The 17467-nt window shown below is 38.9% G+C and overlaps 1 protein-coding gene and 1 long non-coding RNA gene across 2 annotated transcripts; one reads left to right on the top strand and one right to left on the bottom strand.

Annotated features, from left to right (window-relative positions):
- Positions 1-516: 516 nt before the first annotated feature.
- Positions 517-16065, bottom strand: LOC306890731 (PHD and RING finger domain-containing protein 1-like). Its single transcript, XM_079450672.1, is given in 20 exon segments — positions 517-2086; positions 2277-2405; positions 3085-3207; positions 4148-4224; positions 5328-8051; positions 8405-8559; positions 9771-9893; positions 10010-10203; positions 10422-10528; positions 10630-10762; positions 12566-12720; positions 12842-12933; positions 13210-13343; positions 13465-13548; positions 14663-14815; positions 14818-14852; positions 14930-14948; positions 14951-15048; positions 15165-15275; positions 15989-16065. Coding segments are annotated over 19 exon segments (4740 nt in total). The 5' UTR covers positions 15259-15275; positions 15989-16065; the 3' UTR covers positions 517-1975.
- Positions 2820-8812, top strand: LOC306890734. Its single transcript, XR_013786298.1, has 3 exons — positions 2820-3246; positions 4074-4261; positions 7293-8812. It is a non-coding gene; the product is annotated as an uncharacterized lncRNA (long non-coding RNA).
- Positions 16066-17467: the final 1402 nt, after the last annotated feature.

Raw genomic sequence — 17467 nt, 5'->3', positions numbered from 1 at the left:
GGTTATGGTTGTGACAAAAAGACGTTGCTGCTTTTACGAGACGATATACTTCGTGGGAATTACAATATACAAACTAGAAACCATAATACCCAACACATGGAGAAGGTGTGACTCTTCATAGAACATAAAAGTTATTATATTTAATGTCCGTGTGTCCATTTATGCGAAATGTGGACTCTTATGGATGTGACAGTTCGGTTATGGATGTGACACTTACCTGACTATGGAAAACACAAAAAAAGTGCTTTAAACCACTAAAATTTGACATTTGCCAATGTGTAAAACACAAACAAAAATGTGGAACTTCCCCAGTTACTGGCCAAGCTTAAAAAAAGGAAAAGATCAGCCAATTACCATTATTGATCCACTTGGCTGATATATCGGCCTTTAAGTTTTGAAACAAGACTACAGCAGAGATTAGAAAAATACTCATTGTACATCCCAATTCTATTTAGTATATATGATGTACATATAGACTTTTATTATTCAAAATATCTCTTAACAACAAAACATTAAAAATGAAACCGATTCTTTAATTAAATAACGTATTTAATAAAATTATTTACAGAACGGCAACATGGATGCTTCAATTCACAATTCCATCCCCATGCAATATGCCACTGAAAAACAGGCCAGTCATTCTCAACGTGAGATGTTACCAAAGGAGAAATATCACCTGCAAAATATTACAATCCACTTCTCAAACATTTAAAATCATCAGTGGAAAACAATAGAAAACAAAACATTTGAATTACACTTGTTGCAACAGACTTTTTTCTTAGTAATCCACGAATGGGGAAAAGGTACTTTTACAAAACATCTCATTTCAAAGGCGAACCATTCGAGTCAACTTGCCGTTTAGAAGGTGCCACAATTACACTCTCTGAAAATGGTACATTTTCATTTTTAAACATACAGTCCTCATATGAAAGCCCTGTGCATGTCATTCAGATCTTTTTCACAATGATCAGAAAAAGGCAAACCACAAAATCTGCTATACAGTTCAGTACAGCTCATATACATGACCACATTTCAGCTGAAAAAAAGAACAGTTCATGTGTGCCATTGGAGAATCTTGTATATTATGATATAACCTGAATGAGATAAAGCCACCGGAGCTTCTTCTGAGTAACTCTATTGCGTGTTCATCAGTTAAATGAGTAAACTACATTACTTGAAACACCAAGTTGTTTGTAGTCTCATGAAGACTGAACACCAGCAACTGTATTCTTATCATAATCCAAATAAATAATATTTTGCAAACATCCTTATGCGTCACATTGTTATCAAGGCATCACTTCCCGTGAAGTCGTTTGTAATGATTTCCCCAACACAATGTCTGATATAACAACATAACTTTCTTTCATTATCATTATTATTCCTCAAAAATAATCTTTCAAAGTTGACAGTTCTCCAAAGTTACTGGTGGGACAGAAGCTATATCCTAACAGAGGTTAAGCTGTGTGGCATATTGTTGATGGCGACCATAAAAACTTGTCTGTGAAAGTACCAAAACTAAATGTGATAATCTACTTACAAATCAGCAAATTACAGTATTTTATTATCGCCCCCCACAGGTTTCAAATGTGCGTACATCACTTTCACTGATTTTTTTCGCATACAGCCTAAAGTGTAATGAACTTTTATGTTCAACTCAACACCCTTCAGAGCTTTCAAACAATTGAGAATATTATAGACTATATTTTATACTTCAGACTCACTTGCAACACTGAAAAGACACTTTCTTTCCGAATCATCTTGACAATCAAAGAAAAACATACAAACAATCAAAGGCATTCACCTGAAAACAAGACTGAGCCCTTAAAATTTCCAGTTTCACTGTAGAAATTCCCCTTTTAAAAACATTCACATTAAACCTGCAGCCACCGAGCTGTTTGCTAAAGACACCATTTGGTACAGACGTGGATCCTCACGTTGACATTTGCATGTATATTGGGTCTGTGCGTTGGCTCGGTTAACTGTCCTTATTCTTGTGTTTTCTGGCGTGTTTAAACTTATCCACATAGGCTTTGACCAGGTTAGCGACTTTCACTGGGTTAATCTCGCCGCTCTTGCTGTGACACACCTTAAACGGGAGAAATGTATGGGATTATTCCATAAAATAACATGAAAAATCACACTGGATGTGAAACTAAACAGTACCTGCATGTCTATTTATATCCAATTGTTCTGCTATGGGTATTGCAGAAACTCAATGCAGGTGTTAGCTGCAGTTACTCCAGGTCTTAAGAGGAAATGACTCAATAAATGCTCACCTTCTGAACGGCCTTACGCAAGATATCCTTGTACTCTTCTTTAGTAATGTCTCTTTTCTGATAGAAGGGTTTTATTGCCAGTTTCACCTCTTCTATGGCCCGTTCCTGCATGTGAAGTTTCGTAATGTACTAGAAAAACACAAATGATCAAAACGTTCATAAATGAAATGCCATCATTTAGCACATAAACCATTCAAGAAAGACTTGCCACGAATTCTGAGGTTGGGATGATATATGCTTCAGTAGAAGTCATGGGTGAACGTAACGAAAAAACCATATCAAAATCTCAGTATTGCACTACCCATAATCCTGAAGTGAAATCCACCAATCGGAGCACTTGCTGGTACAGTGAAAATGGAAATGGCAGCAAGCAGGTTTGTGCTGAATTCTGTGAGCGTTTATTTTAATATTCAGATTAAAAACAAAGCACTGGATCTGTCCTTCATGACGGCAACTATTGTAGCATTTTATCTGGATATACCCAGCCTTAACGGTCACATTAAACAACACACTGTGGTTGTTTGCTAATCCTGTCCCCGCTTCCTGCTTAAGAGGGCGGTTCTTAGTTAAACGAGTTTCAATGTAATATATTGATTGACGTTTAGTTTTTGACTTGTAACGTTTTAATCTATTGAGGCAATGCTTGGGAAACATACTTCCAGTACATGAGCAATGTTGAGCTCCACACCGAACGTTCATCAAGATCGCAAGGGTAATGTGGAATAGGACTGCAAAGCGTGACAGATTCAAGAAGCTGACTTCTATTTCGAGTGAACGATGTGTGCTTTAGTACCATCTGCAGGCTCACCTCCTCTTTCTGATGGGGGTCCTGTAATAGCTTTTCCTTATTTGATATTTGCCTGCTGGATTCATCTTGCGACAGCGGACTGGAGACATTTGCTATGAGTTTCTGTTCAGTCTGAGCTTTATCCTTGAAAACGAAACAGATTTGGGATTACTGGATGAAAAGGTAAATGGATGATGCAATTAATTTACTCAGGTTTAGGATGGAATGTACATAAATGCTTTTAAGATTTATGAGGTGTGTAAGTCTTGGTGTAATTTTCCAGCTTTTCCCTAAAGGGATGCAGGGCGGAAAATGAATCGCAATCCTTTGAGGACCATTGCTATTAAGTGGAAACTTATTTGTAAAATTGTTTTCTTTAATAACATTGTATGATGCAGTGTTTAAGTTTTTATGATTCACATTAAAGAATGCACTGACATGCAATGCATCAATTTCTTTTATGAATCTTAGGGTTTTGTCAGGACACTTCTTATGAAAGGGAGTTACCCTTTCAGAGTCTAATGTTTCCTTTCGTTTCATATGAACTGATGCCTTACTGGCCAACTTTCAGTTTCAGCTTCATGGTTAGTGACAGTATTGCATCAGCATTTTTTTCACCTCCCACAGAGATCAAATTGCCATGTGTGCAAGAAAACAGTACAGCAACGCCCCCCACCGTTTGTCTGTAATAACTACATTCTGAGGACTCTGAAATTAAGATTCTTCATTGTTTTTCACAAACCTACTTGCTCAATAAAACCTTATTAACCCACGGAAGTTATTTGGATCACTTTTATTATGGATAAAGTATGTGCTTATGGAGCTTTAAGACATTGAATGCAATATATAGAAATATTCATATTAAATATAAAATTAAATATGAAATGATTCGTGTTCAACTGAAGCATGCTTTTGTGAGTAAATCAGCAGACTTTCATATTTTGGGTGCACTATTAAAAACAATTATGAAACAATAAAGGGTCAGATTTGCTCCATTTTCAACATTTCAGACAGACAGAATACAACAGTTCCTGAAAAAGGATTACTTCAAGAGTGATTCGAAACGGGTAGAAAGAGTCTGTACCTGACTGGAGGTTTGTTGGGCGACGGTGGTCCTTCGAAAGCCGTCCTGCTTCAGTTTCAGTTTGAAGAGCGCAATTTCTAAAAGAGGCAGAGAAAAGATTCAGGAACCAGAAAGGTAACGTTTCAAACTAAGAACAATTTAAGTAAAGTACAAAACAATACAAAAATGTATTGTTTCTTTAACTATAATATAACTATAATCTTAACCCTTGAATGATGTTCATCAAAATATTTGTGATTAGTCTCATCCAGAATACAAGTTTGTGTTTACATAATAAATATCTGTGCACTGTGCATTTGTATGAGCAATTGCATATTTTGTATTTATAAACACATACATGTAAATATTAAGAATACATTTGCATGTTTATATTTATGTATATTTAAATTAAATAAATACATTTAAATTGTATTTTATATTTATCTTAAATATATACATGTATGTGTATGTGTATATAAATAAAAAATGAATACGCACAGTGGACAGACATATATTAAGTCTTAATTCTGAAGGTCTGTGAACTTTGGACAAGTCCCGCCCAACACACCATGTGACGTACAGGTAAAGCAACCAATCAAGTTTTGTTTTGTGCCACGTCATGTATAGTGGTGTGGAAATGTCCCCACAATAACAGACTGGTGTGTACATTCACCAACGTGTCAAGTTAACAGCAACTATGTTTTGCATACCTTTAAGAATTAAGCGTCTATCTTGAATAAACATAAATGTTTGATGTTGAAAAACAAATATAATCCCATCTAAACACCCCTGGACCCTTGTAAATGTAAATTTTAACCATTTAATCATTTGGATTAACCATTAAATTTAGATTTATACATAACATACGAGCTGAATAAACATTCTATTGATGTATGATTTGTAAGGATAGGAAAATATTTGGAAAGGACAGGTTCGTTTTAACGCTCTCTATTGGCTCACTGCTGTAATGACGTTGTGGAGAGTAGATGAACGCAGAAGTGGAAATTCTAAGCTTTACATAGATTCCAAACCATAATTTAATTTACGGTAGGAAATTATCTTTACGTAATATCCTAATGATTTTTGTCATAAAAGTAAAAACGGTGCTTTTGACTTTTGCGACGAATACATTCTTTAAGGCTGGTTTGTGGCCCAGGGTCACATTTGTCCTGGTCGTGACATTAAAAGGTAATTTACTCACTGCTCTGTTTTTCAGATGAGGGTGCATCTGGTTCTTGCAGATTCCAGGTGACTCTCTTTCCCTGTGATTTGGACTTCACACCACCTGTGACAGATTCTATCACCGTCTTATTCTCACACTGAGCTTCTTCAGCAGTAGACTTGAGGTCGACAGCGTCTGTTGAGTCGGCCGCAGAGCTCTCGCTCATCTCCTTCTTAATGAAATCCAAATTGTCAATCAAGTAGTCGACATTGATATCATCATCAGACGTATCAACAGGTTCCTGTTTTATTGGGTCTTCTGATGTCACCGCCATCTCGTCCATTAAAGGAGACAGGTCCATGTTCTCCTTCATACAGTCTACGTCAGGCATTTCCAAACTGATGACAAGAGGGTTGTCACTGCAACACGGAGAATACTCCTCGTCAGGCCATATTTGCTCTATTTTCATGTTTTTTGGCCCAAAGCTTGTATCTTTTGCTTTTGTTTCATCGTCTTGGGTTTTCCTAAAATCAACAGCATCTAAATTAATTTTCCTTTGCTCTGTAGATTTCTCATTGAATACGTCTAAAGAAGTTTCTTGTTTCACAATATCTGATTCTGATTCTTCACACATCTTGATCTCCTCCTCTTTCTTGATATATTTTAACTCCACTTCATCAATGAATGAAAGTTTCTCCTGTTTAATTTCTTCAAGCCCAAACATTTTAAGCTCATTCGACACGTAGGGTGAATTTTTGCTTTCAGTATGTGTTCTGATTGGGTCAGCGGTTGGTCTCTCTACAGTCTGCCACTCTTGTTTAACTGATGGTAATGAAATCTTATTTTTACTATCGTGTGCTTTTGAATCTTTTTCTCTTTTCGAGGGGGTTGCAGTTTTGTTAACTCCAGCCTCCAATGTGTTCTTGCTCTTCTCTCTACGTCTATCACTCTCCAACTGATCCTCCCGCTGCCGTTCTCTAGACGTTGATCTTGACTTGTGCCTCTTTGACCTCTCACCGCGATCTTTCGACGTCCTCCTCCTGTCTCTTGATCTTGATCTAGAAAACGATAGGGATTGCCATTTTTCTTTTGACCTCTTTCTTCGCTCTCGCCCTTGGCGGTCACTCTTGTCAAGGCTTTTCCTGCTTGGCTTCCTCTCTCTGCTGCTAGAGCTAGATGAGCTCCTCCCATCCCTCGACCGCTGGGGTTTCTTATCCCTGGATCTAGAGCGAGATCTTTGTCTCTCTTTCGATTTGGAATGCAGCCGTTCTCTTGAGTTTGAGCGTGACCTGCGTTTGTCTTTGGACCTTGAGTGTTTCTTTTCCTGCGTGTCTTTAAATGGACTTTGGGAACTGGACGGCGACCTCCTTCTGGATTGTGACTTGTGAGATGTTTTTTCCTCCTTCGCTACTTTAGTAGCATTTAGAGGAACACTGATTGCGGGGAGCTCTTTACAAACCCTGTTCCCTTGCTGTGGATTTACTAGTATCTCCTTTTTTGGAGACGTCGACTGTGGATTAAAAATTGGAGGTCCATCTTCAGGCTCGGACTTTACTTCGGTCTTAACACTGCAGGTCAAACTTGATTCTGAAAGATCGTCTGAATTTTTAATCGGTCTTTCTGGTGTGCCACCGTGATTGATATCCATCCTTGATTCTGAACTGCTAGAATCCACAACATGATCACATGAAGGTGTCTGAATTTGGGCCATGTCTGATTGAAGCACTACAGGACATATTTCAAAGCCTCTTTCTGGATCTACATCCATTGGCTCAGATTTGATTTGATTACAGGCATCCTCATTGGGTCCTGCTGGTATTTTAGACTCGTTTTTTTTAATTTTAAAGTCAAAACCCTTATTCTCAAGTTCACTATCAGAAGAATCAGAGCCCGTAGGGTCGAAGGGGTCATAGACCTCCCTTTTGACCTCTTTAGACGGTGGTTTTAAAGACAGCATCTGTTTACTTTTCTCATTTTTCTTTACCTTGCCTTCATTATTTCCAGGCGAAGTCCCTCCTGATGCAGAAAGTCGCCGAGTGTGCCACGGGTTTCCACTGGTACTGATGCGGAAACTGACGGAGGAGGAGGTGGATGGGCACGAGTTCGACGAGGCACCGAGGGAAGATGTGGTGGAGGTGAAAGAGTTAGAAAACGTAGAGGAAGACCCAGTTCTGTCAGGTCTTTGCCTTCTAGCATCCATTGTTCTGTTTGGCTGAGTGTTAATTGTCCCTTGTTGGTCAACAGTATGTTCCCTTCCAGTATCACCAGCTAAAAGGGTCATAGAAGACTCGGGCAAGCTGTTGTTATTACACCCTCTGTTATTATTTGTGCTGGATACACCTGCCTTTTTAATTTTTGGTATCCTGGGTAATATAGAAACATCCAGCCATACAGGTTTGGGAGGGGGCTTTTTTACAGGCGGCTGTAGGCAGGTGCTGCCCTTGTCTTGATGTTGAGGGTCAGAAAGGCTGTTTAATGATCTAATCCCATTTCCAAGCCTCTGCGTGTTTAAGGCAACCGGTCTAGACAGAGGACCTGGGTTCAAGCGAGGATGCCCCGCTGAAGATGGCTGAGAGTAAGGAAAATGAGGAGATGTGAGAGTTTGTGGTATGGAACAGGGACTTGGGGAGGTGTGGTCTGATGGGGGTCTCCTCAAGGGGCTAGAGGAAAGACCACCACTACTTGTTTCTGAGTTTGGCAGGTTTGCTGCTTCCCCTGAGCTTGATCCGTTAGGGGTAGTGCTCCTTGGCAAGGACAGGCACACTGTAATTCAAAAGAATGAACACAGAAGATCACAAGCTGATAGCTGGTTAACCACCAGACGAGAAATTGAGGAACCATAAGGTACTGTGAAAGTTATATTGGTAAGCAATATGCTTTTTTAATAAAGTAAAAAAAAGACTTTGACGAATAATACATTACTTATTTTTGTGCCACCTTTCAGAATCATAGCTCTATGTCATACTGTTTAATATATTAAGTATATTTTTGCCTAACATACCTCCTTACCCTTGTCCTTTTCTTCAGCCATTACAAAAAATTACAATTACAGGTTTAAAATGTACTACCATGAGTAGTGACTGTAAAGCAGTATTGAGGATTATAATCTGGATTACCAGGTTTGGTAGCTTTGAGAGAGCCGTCCCTGTTGATGACCACATCAGAACTGTCCATGAGAAGCATGCTCTGACCACTGAGAATACTCCCCAGCAGGTCAGGTACAGGGCCTGCAGATGCAACCTCTTCTGCTTGTGGGATACTCACACCACGCCTAGAACAAAAATGAAATATTGCATTCATTCTGTCTATGTATATCTATGATAGTTGACTTGCATTTAAAAACAGAAATAAATTGACCAGTGTCTTTATCAACCCTGTTACTGCAACTTCCATTTTAAATGAATGAATATTGTTAACTACAAAAAAATTATGGTGACAGGACTGGTAATTGGTAATGAAGATGCTTATGGATTCAGTGTCAAATCATACTTTAGTGTACAATAAACTTCAAACACTAACCTTTCTAAAATCATAGATTTATTTCCTAAAATATACTTATTTACCATAAGACTCAATTTATTACAGATAAGGACATGCTTTACCAAATAAATAAAAAATTAATTTACAATATGATACTATAATTAATAATCAGAAACTTGCTATAACTGAAATGGTAGGAATCAGGGTTTCTGCAGGTTTCACAAAGTCAAATGTAACACTTTTAAGTCCTTTTTTAGACAATTATGAATGAAATTTAAGATACCCAATCGCACACCCCACATTCCCAGATCCATTTCTTTCTTGCATACGAAGCAGTAGGCTTCAAGAACATTGTTAGTAACTGGCTTTAGCCAAGCCTTCAACTCGGTTCTTTCAAGCCATGACCACAAAATGCACGGTTCAGATCATATCACAGATTTTCTGTCACGATTCTGATAATTTTTGGTTCAGCCAAAAATTAAGGGGAAAAACTTTTGCTTTTCATTTACCTTTCAAAACCCTTTTACTTTCAACAATAGTAAATGAATAAAATTGTTTACATCAAGTGATTCTCGTTGAAATGCACCTATTTGTCGAAAAAATAACTAAAACACCAAAGAATGAAACGGAAGCATTTCAATTAGCATTAGACGTAGCGCTAGGAATATTAAGACCTGTTAAAAAAATGATTTAAGACCTAGAATAATACTAGGGCCTAAAATTTGATTTCAGAATTTACGTTTTTTTAACTGAGAAATGCTTTTCTCCCAGAAACACAGTTCATGGTTTGACATGCTTCATAATAACTGACATGCTTCAGGTTCAAGTTCAGCTTCGATGTTTACATTTTTTTAACAAAGCAGCTGATATTGCCATCTCGACAACAAAAGGCTGAGTGACATGCTCGGCAAGACCATTTTGTGCTTGAGTGCCACCAAGTTGTGTTTTACTTTAACCTCAGCAGGTCCAGATTGTAACAAAAGATTGTCCAGTATGTCTTACCTGGAGAGGCCAGCAGTAATAGGACGGGCCACAGGCTGATGGGAGCGCAGGGCAGAACGGGACAGGCCGCGGCGTTTGGCATCCAAAACAGAGGGTGGTGTTGGAACTTGAATCACGTCCTCCCTATCAAGGTCACAATAAATACTATGTGTGGGATAAACATGAGTGGCCACACAGGTTAATTAAAAGACAATCCACCAAAAACAAAATATAGCAAATTATTCTTTGCCGAGCAGTACCTGTCATCAAATGGGTCCAGATCAAAAGGATCTCCATACACAGAGAGAGAGGCTGCTCCGATCTCTGCCCGCATGCTTCCTAAACTGTTCTCAGACGGCCGATAAACTGAAGGGATGAGTGAACCACGTCTAGCCTTTTTAATTCCTAAACTCTGTGCAATACGACCTCGGGAATTAGTTTCCTTCTTTAACACCTGAAATTGCAAAAATTTTGAAATTATATTTTTGGGCCAGGGCTCAGAACTTCAAACCTGCTTTTTGTCACTGCACTTCATGACAACAAAATAACAGTAGTGGACAAAAACTGACGATTCTTAAAAGCCTTGACTGTATCATCACATATCAGATAAGCAGATTTCACTCGTCTTTCCAAGCATGTTGTATGTTTAATGTATAAATCCTCTCAACTTACCAGTTTTCGTCTCAATTTTGACCTCCTCACTTTGCGTTTCCGCCTCTTAACCCGCAGGTTCGTTTTTCCTGCTGTCACGGATTTGCCACTGGTTTTCCTTCTTTTAGCTATCGATCACAATGAGAGTCACATTTGAAACAGAACAATTTCACCTCACTATACTTACAAAATGTCCAGGTTAATAAAAATCGAAAGAGCTTTGTCCCACCTGTCTTCCTCCTCCGGCGGGATTTGGCACGAGGAGTGAGGTCTCGCACGTACACGGCTGTGTTGAGACCAGCCACTACAGCGTTAATGGTCTCATCCAACCATGTGGACTGCATCAGATATCTGGGCGCGAGCTAACGCACAAAAACGAGCCACAATCACTCAACAGTGCTGCACATCATGGATCTCATAGCAGAGCACTGCACAATACATTCCCACAATTCCCTGTAAATGTCACCACTGTTGTTTACTTTTAAATACAAGAATGCACTGAATGCCTGACCAGCCAATAAACAAGCTAGGGCTGCACGATTTGAAGAAAAAATCTAATTGCAATTTTTCTGACCAAAGTCAGAAAAGTAACAATATGTCTGCAAAAATTTGCAATTTAAAATGCGATTGACAACTATTTTTAAAAAGACCTAGGTTTGTTGTGTTGGTTTTAATAGCATGCATCAAAGAAAGACAAAGCATAACCACAAACTATTGTAACATTGCCACTGTTTATTTAAAACCACTTAAACACTGTGGTCATTTTTTTAAATAAAGTTATCATGCAAAAATGTCATGACAAATTAAGAGAATAACAACAGTATCTTAAATAGTTTAATTAACAAGTATAAACAAAACCTTAAACTTTAAAGATCCCAAACACTCTGTAAACAATTAGTTGTCGTCGCGTAATATACTTCTTTTAGCTCAATACTGCACGTATTGTAAATTTTTTCGATAGCTTGAGTAAAAAACATACGGGAGGGAATGTGATATCTTTTATCGAGCGTTAGGATAAGATTCCTAAAGCCATCTTTTGTGACCGCGTTAATCGGCACCATATCTTTAGCCAGGTACCTTATTATGGCGTCTGTTATTTCGCTGTACCTTAGTGAAGATTTGTCGTAGGGTGTGCTACTTTCAAACGCGTGAGCAATTCGAGTTTGCTTGGATGCCAGTTTTGGTTGTTGTCTGTGATACCTCTGCAGGTGTTGATAGAGATTGGTTGTGTTGCCTCGCGAGGTTGACACAGACTTTCGGCATGTTTTACAAAACACTTGCTTTTGAAGAACATCAGAATATCGAAATCCAAAATAATTCCAAATATAAGCGTTGCTTTTTCTTTTAGGTACCAAGTCGTCTGCTGCAGGACTTTGCGCTTCAGCAGACATAACGTTACTTTGCTACGAATTTGAACTGCTGCTCCTGCTCATCTTTTGCAAATGACGTTCTTTGGTAATTCAATAGCACGTGCAGTGTTAAAATGCCCCCCTTTGGTTAAACGTAAAATTGCAGAAGCAAACTGTCAAATACTACGTAGGTGCATTTGATCATATTTAAAGCCCTTAATCGAAATAATCGCAGCTTTTGCGATTTGAACATCGCACCCCTTCAAATTGCGATTTCGGTTTGAAAACGATTAATCGTGCAGGCCTTAAACAAGCAATCCACAAATAAGTCACAATCACTTCAAACATTAATTCTGGTCCCTAAACTCTCCTCACTAACCGAAATAATCACATAACCAAAAACTTTGACTCAAAGTTATTGAGTGCAGCTGTAACACGTCAGAGGAGACTTGGCCCTCCTGTCTGAGTCTGGTTTCTCCCAAGGTTTTTCTCTCCATTTATTCATCGTTGTTGTTTGGGTTCCTTGCCACTGGGCTGCGTTGGCATGCTCACCGAGAATACTGATGATATCAGATTAGTTTAAGATTCTGTAAACTCCATTAACATTGCTTACTAGAACGGTCTTAGACCTACTATAACATGTACTGTATTGTGTTTTACCTTTCTCTGTGTTTTTCTTTTTGTTTTGTTGTAAAAACACAGCAATCAAACCGGATTCGTCATTATATTAGCACAAATCTCAGCCCAGCAATATAATCAGTTAAGAAATTAATCCACAATTGTGATTAAATAGCCGAGCAAAAGCGTCATGCAAACCTCCGCTGCAGTTCGTGCCTGTGTGATGCGACGCCTGTTGACGTTGGCCCGAACCCGTTCGCTGTGCTGGGTCCGTGCGATTGCTCGGGTGGGTCTGGACTGCAAACGGCTGGTGGTGGGCAGAGAGCTCTCCTCCTCACTGACCTGATCTGACCCTGAAACAGAGAAAAAGATATCAGCAGATATTATTGATTAGCAGATATTAAATGACTAGCGCAACTGGCAGAGAGTTTTGTTAATATAATGAGTTATTTTGGAAGGTGAGATATGAATTACCTGAGCTGCGGTTGTTGGCGATGCATTCGGGGCAGAACCATTCTTCTACGGGTACAGCATCCAAAGGCGGTGTAAGACATTCCATGTGATACCTTCAGAAATAAAACAGAGGTCAGTATGGATAATAAAATGGGTATAACGCATCACGATTTACAATTGAAAAGCTTTTGCACTTTCTTTATGTCATTATTCAGGTGTAAATTATTACCCAGAGAACTACTATAGATTTTAATTCTTACGCATTTGAATGCAAAATGAGAGAATAAAGTGGCAGAACTTTTTTTTGTCTCATGTCAAAAGCTTCTAGCTAGAAGCCTTTTTAATACAAATACCCTGCAAATATAGTAAAGTTTTGATAGATGTCTTACCCGGCATCACAGCCATCACAAAGCAGGAGGCGATCTTCACGGTCTCGACCCCCGCATACCTCACAGCTGGTCTGATCCAAGTCCACATCTACCTGCTCCTCCTGCCCGGGTTTTACCGGTTTCTGGACTGCAATCTACTCAAACGCATATACACTCCCCATTACTACGCTACGTCTATTTAAACAAAACAACGTGAAACAATGCTAAATGCTGTGTAAAAAGGCTACTGATGGAAAAACATATCAAGTGACTCACTGTTTTTTGGACTTTCCCGCCATGACATTTTCTCAGGAGAATGTTGTTGAAGACTTTCCGGTCCACAGGACATGAGTTGGCATTCTGAAAAAGATCAGAGAACACAAACGTGCTGTAACTGATTTGTTAAGACCAAAGCAAAAACTGGATAGATATTTCAGTATGTCTATAAATGTAAAAGCGTGCCTTTAGATAAAATGCTAAATAATTGTATAGAACCATTGACCACATTTACATGACCAATAATATTTTATTTCAGATTTGGGCAATATTCTGGTTGTGTATGCGTCATGTAAATGTAGGATATATACAGGAATCATGGAGCTAAATTTTCACTTTAACTTACATTTACTATAAACTGATTGTAAGACTGTTGTAAGCTCGACTATACAGTCTTAGTTTGTAATAACTCCTATTAATGCAACAGTTCAGAAGGGTGGGAATTAATTGAGTGCCTAAAGGCTTGTACAAACCAGCGATAATTGTGCATATTTATTGCAACATTTCACGCCTTGTGACAAAACAAAGGGTGCCAATGTGAGTGTGCACACCGATGCGCAAAACGACAACAATGTTCACATGCCTGGACCTGCTGAGGTTAAAGTAAAACACAACTTTGTGGCACTCAGGCAAAAAATGGTCTTGCCGAGCACGCCACTCAGCTTTTTGTTGTTGCGATGGCAATATCAGCTGCTTTGTTAAATAAAATTTAACATTGAAGCTGAACTTGAACCTGAATGACGATAATACATGATGACAAAAGCCTTTTCTCGCTACAAACCATGTTAGTTATTATCAAGCATTTTTACCCCAATATAACTACGCTGTTTCACAAAAAACACCAGAGTTTCACCTCTTGGTATCTATACTCTTTGGCGCCACCTTGTGTACTGGGTATTTCTGTTTTTCTTTAAGCTTTTATTGTATGGACACATAAAACCAACGCAAGTGAATGGGGGCCAGTTAACAACATTCTTCAAAATATCTTCTATTGTCTTCTGCAGAAGAAAGAAAAGTCATACAGGTTTGAAATAACAAGAGGGTGAGTAAATGAGGACAGGATTATCATTTTTGGGTGAACTATCCCTTCAATTTCGATTCAAAATGTAATGCAAATATCACATTCAGAATAAGCATTGTGACTCGAGAACATAATTTTGAGAAAGAAACCAGTATCAATCTATCTATTCAATCTTACGTTTGACCATTCCAGAATACAGTCCAGGCAGAAGTAATGCTCGCAGGCCTCTGGTGTGGCCACAGGCTGCTCGTGGAATGAATTCAGGCAGATGGGACATTTCTCCGAGTCCTCATCTGAGCTCAAGTCCACTGCATCAGCGGCAACATTTCCTTTACAGCTCCCTCCAGGACCTTACAGGAGTCCTCATCTGGAGATACAGACAGCCATTAGATCACCTGACAAAATCAAACTCCTCAACACGTTACACGACAAATCAATTCTTACCTTCACTGTCGTCATCTTCTCATCTTCCTCCTCGCCATCCAAAATTTCCTCTTCAGAAGCATCTTCCTCGCTGTTCGTCTCTCCCTGCTCTGATTCTCCTCCATCTTCTGAATTGTCTTCTGGAATTTGATGACATGCGGCAAATAGGTTTAGCATAAAAAGTGAAAATTCGCGGAAATTTGGAGTACAAGGAGACTGGTCTAGCTGTTGATGCAAACAAAGCGTGTATACTAACCATCATCAGAGACGATGGACATGGCAGGTCTTTTGCCTTTTCCGTGGGAGACGTTTCTGTTGATCAGCTCATCTTGACTGTCCTCTTCATCCATGGTTATGCATCAGTCTACTGTAAATGACACAGTACTGAACGATCAGAAGGGTATATATGAATTGTACACACATGTCATTACAGAATAAACATCATCTTAACCTACTGAATAAAGATGATCAATGTCTTGCATCACAGTGGCCAATGTGAGCTCAAACACATTCAGATCAAAATACTTTTGTAAAGACTTTATAACAGTTAACTTAACTACACGCCTACTAAATCAGTGCAACTGAAATAGAAACTACCGACAACACAAACCACTGGTTTGGGTCACTATTTACACAACACTTAACCTTAGGTCCCCAGAAACGCGTCTGCAATGTCATTTTAAACCTCACTGCACGCGAGACTCGATTCTTTATTTCTGATATCGCACAATGTTGATTTCGACGCTAACGGCTAACAACATGCTAGCTAACAAAACATCTCAAGTTAGTTCAAATAAGCAAAAGACTCCAACGAGGTCTCGATGGCAAGCATTTACAACATTACAATGTTTTAAAATAAGGCCAACTAGAGTAAAGATAGTGACCCTTAAGCACATGCATTAGAGCTACGGCTAAAGCTAGCACGCTAGATGTGTTTCTTGCCCTCAGTCTAAATTTAACTCGTCGGCTATTTTTGTATTAATTCATGTGCAGGTCGTTTAAAAACAGCTTTTATATGCGATATAAGTCTCGTTTATTGAGTTAATTGGGGAGCTTATAGTGTTAAGTATTTGTACCTACCCAGTTAGGTTGTGTAGGACATTATTTGTGTGTTTTGAGGTCCACAGAGCGTTTGTCTTTGACGCTGCCGGCTGAAGAATGTACGAATGCTACTATGGCGAAGATACGGCTCATGGATATTAATTAGGGTTCGTGACGTTACCCAGTAGGCTTTAAGCGATTAGCCTAATATACCCTATTATGGTGAAGGTTATGACTATATTCATGAGCTAGAGTTAAATAGTTAAAGGCAGTTTTTATGACAACCGGTTCAACTATTTAGCAGGTACAATTCGTTTAGTCAGCGTTGGTTGGTCTCTAATTCTCATATTATGAATAATTACGATGTTGTTTTATAAACCTTTACTTTTTATTACTATTCGATTTATAAACTTCGGAGCAACCGGTAAGTTTAGAAAGGCTTTCTTTATTCGTGTGGTTTAAATGGGTTATATGGAGCGAATACGTGTTTTTCTGTGTCTATGGTGTGTTATAAGTTTCCCATGCAATACACCTCGTGTAACCACACCCCCCACAAATCTACGTCAGTTCGCGGAATGTTTTGAATAAGACCGCCCAAATGTAAACGTAAGTAAGGTGGGCGTACCTGTCAGTACAATTGCTTTGGAACCTGATGTTCCAAATATGGTAAGAGGCGTTACCTTTCCGTCTACACGCTTGCAGTATTCAACCAATCACTACGCACTGGTCAACTGGCCAATAGTACACCTCGCTTTTCAGAACGATGAGCTTTGTAAAAAAAAATGTGCGCTTTTCAGAGAGGCGGGCAAAGGGGAGATACAAACATGCACGGTATGTGGGAAAATACAGCCTGTTTGAACCTTAAAGCCACAATATGTAAATTTGCACCGCTAGATGGTGCACTTTCAAAACAACAACAAAAAGCGAAGCTAAATTACGTTATGTTAGGAGAGTGGAATTATGGGACATGTAGTTTTCACCATCCAGAGGCGTATGGAGATCGCCCATCATGTTAATGGACGAGGTAGTGAATACATTTTATTTTATGTCATCGTGGCATGAATTAGCTTGCAAGAAATGTGGAATGTAATGCTACGTTACTGTATACAGATGCTGTATAACCACTTCCGCATTTGCGTGCTGCTGTATTTTCTCCAACCAGAAACTGAGGGTATTGCAGCGCAGCGGATGTTAAGTCACTGATATGCATTACATTTACATTTAGTCATTTAGCAGACGCTTTGATCCAAAAACGACTTACAAAGAGTTCGGGGAGAAATAAGCGTTATGTCATAAAAGAGTAGTACATTAGGTGCAAATACAAAGTTACTAGTTTAAACAAAAGACCTCTACCTGTTGAGAGAAGCGGGTTAATGTCCAATATTCAACAAATACAAGGGACGGGCCATTGTTTTAAATAGGAATTTCTCTGGATTGCACATTCTTGGGAACATACAGGATAATTTAAGTATACAACTGCATGAAAAATAACACACTGTGCAAGTGATTTTTGGATTT

Source organism: Barbatula barbatula (assembly GCF_947034865.1).
Source record: "Barbatula barbatula genome assembly, chromosome: 25".
In the NCBI taxonomy this organism is placed as follows: Eukaryota; Metazoa; Chordata; class Actinopteri; order Cypriniformes; family Nemacheilidae; genus Barbatula; species Barbatula barbatula.
Note: the sequence above shows the minus strand (reverse complement) of the source record. Positions and strands in the feature narration are given on the sequence as shown.